We start from the raw sequence: 3,703 nt of genomic DNA on the forward strand, positions 1-3,703 counted from the left end.
TTAAATTTGAATTTATCTTAAATTATCGGATATCTAAAATATCCGATTCATTGTTATCTGCCTTCTTCTTATATTAAGATAATATCATTCCTTAATTGAAAATTAATTAATTACATTTTCAATTATGGTAAACAAATCATTGCTTTTATTGCTCTATAATAACCGAAAATTAATTAATTACATTTTCAATTATTGTAAATAAATCCTTGCTTTTATTGCTCCATAATAATACATTGATTGTCTGACTGGGTATCAGAACTTCAAATTTCCAAAACTACTGAGCAGAATGGAATGAATATAATGAATTCTAATTTAATGGTCAATATGCAGAAATGTAACGGTCATCCTCTTTGTAATGAAAAACACCTTTCCTGGACAGTTGCTGCCACTCTTTCCCTTTGTCAAGTTCCTATGCGAAAGATATGGCCCAAGCCGGATGCGGCAGCAGCGGAGGTGGAGCTAATAAAAAGGCTGAGGAGCTGCAACCATACCCTGTGAAAGAGCAGCTACCCGGCGTTCAGTATTGTGTCAACAGTCCTCCACCTTGGCGTTCGTTCTCTCTTCTCTACATATACATATATATTTATTTTGGCTTGATTTCTGGTATTTTATGCAAATGATGGGTTAATTTAGTTAAAAAGGATGATAAGAAAATGGCTTAATTACCTGTATTCTGTGTACAGCTGAAGCTCTTGTTTTGGGGTTCCAGCACTATCTTCTGACTCTTGGTATTAATGTTCTGATTCCAAGCTTGATCGTGCCTGAAATGGGGGGCGGAGATGTAAGAATTCAACAGTAAAAATTCTGTCTGTTTTCATGATTCTGTTATGTTATGTGTATTGCTTGACATATTTGTCCTGTAATATTAACTTCACAAGTCTGATCATGTCTGTGGCAGGATGAGAAGGCTAAAGTGATACAGACATTACTGTTTGTTTCAGGATTTAGCACACTCTTCCAGACTTTATTTGGTACCAGGCTTCCATCTGTGGTGGTGGGTTCTCATGCATATGTTATATCCACTACCTCAATTCTCCTAGCCAATAGAAATAATATGTTCATTGACCCCCATGAGGTGAAGTTTTTCACTTAGCTCTTTTTTTTTTTCATTTTCAGTTCATGGATTTACTTCAGTTTACTCTTTTGGGTATTTTTAGAGGTTTAGACAAACAATGAGAGCAATTCAAGGGGCTCTAATTATTAGTGGCTGTTTCCAAATGGTTATGGGTTTCTTTGGTCTCTGGAGAAATGCAGTGAGGTGAGCTTTTTAAAGTTTCTCAGATAAGCAAATGCTAAATCACAATTTCACGTGTTTTCTCTTTTTCTGTTTTCAGGTTTTTTAGCCCTCTTTCTATTGTGCCCTATGTAACTTTTACTGGACTAGGGCTCTATTATCTTGGTTTCCCTATGGTAAGAGCTCCCAAACCCTTCAGCCTCTGCTTCAACTAGGTCTGTAATAAATCCTCATGCTTTTCTGCTGTGTAAAATATCAAATATCTGTCTCAATGTAAAACTAAATGGATGGAATGCTCAATAAGCTGAATAACATTCTTTTCTATTTTCCTTGTAGCTGGCAAACTGTGTAGAAGTTGGAGTTCCAGAGATAATCACAATGGTTTTCATCTCACAGGTAAGAATTCGTTTGCTCTTCCATATAACTTCAATTTTTTTGACTGGGTATTCGTGGTTCTTGTTTATTACATACTTCAGCCACAGTAAAATACTTTATCAATAATTTCTATATATATTTTGCTTGTGGTGGCAAGTAATCTATAACTGACTAGCATCGTTGCAGTATCTTCCTCACTATGTTAAATCAACGAGGCCCATATGTGACCGTTATGCGGTGCTGCTCTCCGTTGCAATTGTATGGTTATTTGCACAACTTCTAACTTCAAGTACTTTGTATAATAACAAACCTGCAAAAACTCAGATGAGTTGCCGAACTGATCGCACTGGACTGCTTGCTGCATCACCTTGGTAAAGCTATATCAATACTAATATGGCCATCCCAAGATAATCAGTCAGTTTCACTTGGTATTATTTTGTCATGTCATCTAATTATGCAGGATATATATTCCCCATCCGTACCAGTGGGGTAGCCCAACATTTAAGGCTGGAGAAGCATTTGCAATGATGGCTGCTGCTTTTGTTTCTCTTTTTGAGGTATGCTGTGCTTCAGTGAACTTGCATGGTTTCCTGAATATTATGCAAAGACTGACAAAATGAGGTTGAAACTTTCATGAGCAATCTTGAAGTTTAATACTTATGCATATTATATCATATTTAGAAAGTTTCATCAGCAGCCATATGGAGCTAGCTGCATTGTTCAAACGTTTATTGCTAAGTCTGCAATTGGAATAATTTTGTCTTGAAGTTCTATTCTTATAAATTGCAGTCCACTGGTACATTTTACGCGACGGCAAGATATGGAAGTGCCACACCTGTTCCACCTTCAGTGGTCAGCCGTGGCACTGGCTGGCTGGTAGATCTCTTTCTTTGATGTTACATTGTGGTTTTCTTTTTAATTCTAAACTTCTAAGCTGTTTCTCATCGTCCCTTAATATTTGCAAATGTGCAGGGAATTGGGGTATTGTTCAATGGTATTTTTGGTTGTGTGACTGGATTTACTGCATCAGTGTAATGAACTTGTTTCTTCAAACTAGCCCTGGATCTTGGATTACATGCTTCTTTATGATTCAAATAATTAGAATTTCTTAAATTCTGCAGCCAAGATGCTTGCATGTTTTTTATTCTGATTCTTGTAAAAGTAAATCAGAACTTGTTCTACAGGGAAAATGCAGGTTTATTGGCATTGACAAAGGTTGGAAGCCGAAGAGTGATTCAAATATCAGCTGGATTTATGATTTTCTTCTCTGTATTTGGTAAGTTCTCTCTGTACCATATTTATATCAACTTTCAAGTTTTTAGTGTTTCATTTTTCTACCAAGGCTGTCCTAATGGATAACATTTTGTCCCTAACCAGGAAAAATTGGGGCATTGTTTGCTTCCATACCCCTGCCAATTGTAGCAGCAATTTATTGTGTCTTATTTGGCTATGTGTGTAAGTAAAGATTTTACCTTTCTGAAGTACAGAATCCAAAACATTTATCAGCAAGTGTGTGGACTGACTTGATATGCATCCAGTAATTAGATATTGAAAAAGTTAGACAGATTTGAGTTTAAATCTTTTCCTATAAATTTGGACACAGCTTCTGCAGGCCTGGGATTCCTCCAGTTCTGTAACCTGAACAGTTTCAGAACAAAATTTGTTCTGGGTTTCTCTTTCTTCATGGGTATTTCAGTACCACAATACTTCAGAGAACACTATCAACTGGGATCTCACACTAGTTCTAGATGGGTGAGATGCTAGAACTAATCCTTTTGCTACTCGATATATAAACAATGTGTAGAATTGGCTTTTTACATGATTTTTCATTCATTGAGTTGCAGTTTCATGATATAGTCACCGTCATCTTCACATCTCATGCAACGGTAGCTGCTTTGGTTGGCGTGTTCTTGGATTGCACACTTAGGCGTGAAAATGATGAAACAAGAAACGTCGGTGGCTTGAAGTGGTGGGAGAAGTTCAGCTTATACAATTCTGATGTTAGGAATGATGAATTCTATGCTCTACCTTGCAGGCTTAATGAACTTTTCCCAGCCCTTTAGTCTTTCTTTATTGTGCTTTTTGCCTGGTTAA

General features: G+C 36.7%; 1 protein-coding gene across 1 annotated transcript; it reads left to right on the forward strand.

Annotated features, from left to right (window-relative positions):
- The first annotated feature begins 289 nt into the window (after window positions 1-289).
- On the forward strand, window positions 290-3,703 carry LOC110606695 (putative nucleobase-ascorbate transporter 10). The gene is made up of 14 exons (XM_021745627.2): window positions 290-549; window positions 684-781; window positions 899-1,075; window positions 1,158-1,258; window positions 1,335-1,410; window positions 1,571-1,630; window positions 1,796-1,980; window positions 2,070-2,166; window positions 2,399-2,485; window positions 2,582-2,640; window positions 2,794-2,885; window positions 2,987-3,064; window positions 3,213-3,361; window positions 3,454-3,703. Exons 1-14 carry the CDS (start codon window positions 423-425, stop codon window positions 3,670-3,672), a joined length of 1,605 nt encoding a protein of 534 aa, XP_021601319.1. The 5' UTR covers window positions 290-422; the 3' UTR covers window positions 3,673-3,703.

This window comes from Manihot esculenta, chromosome 18 (assembly GCF_001659605.2).
Source record: "Manihot esculenta cultivar AM560-2 chromosome 18, M.esculenta_v8, whole genome shotgun sequence".
Classification (NCBI taxonomy): domain Eukaryota; kingdom Viridiplantae; phylum Streptophyta; class Magnoliopsida; order Malpighiales; family Euphorbiaceae; genus Manihot; species Manihot esculenta.

Excerpts from the sequence above, each read along its gene's own strand:
- LOC110606695 (XM_021745627.2), top strand. The coding sequence starts at position 423 with ATGGCCCAAGCCGGATGCGGCAGCAGCGGAGGTGGAGCTAATAAAAAG. Across the intron at positions 2,886-2,986 it reads GATTTTCTTCTCTGTATTTG|GAAAAATTGGGGCATTGTTT; the intron begins GTAAGTTCTCTC and ends GTCCCTAACCAG. Across the intron at positions 3,065-3,212 it reads TGTCTTATTTGGCTATGTGT|CTTCTGCAGGCCTGGGATTC; the intron begins GTAAGTAAAGAT and ends ATTTGGACACAG.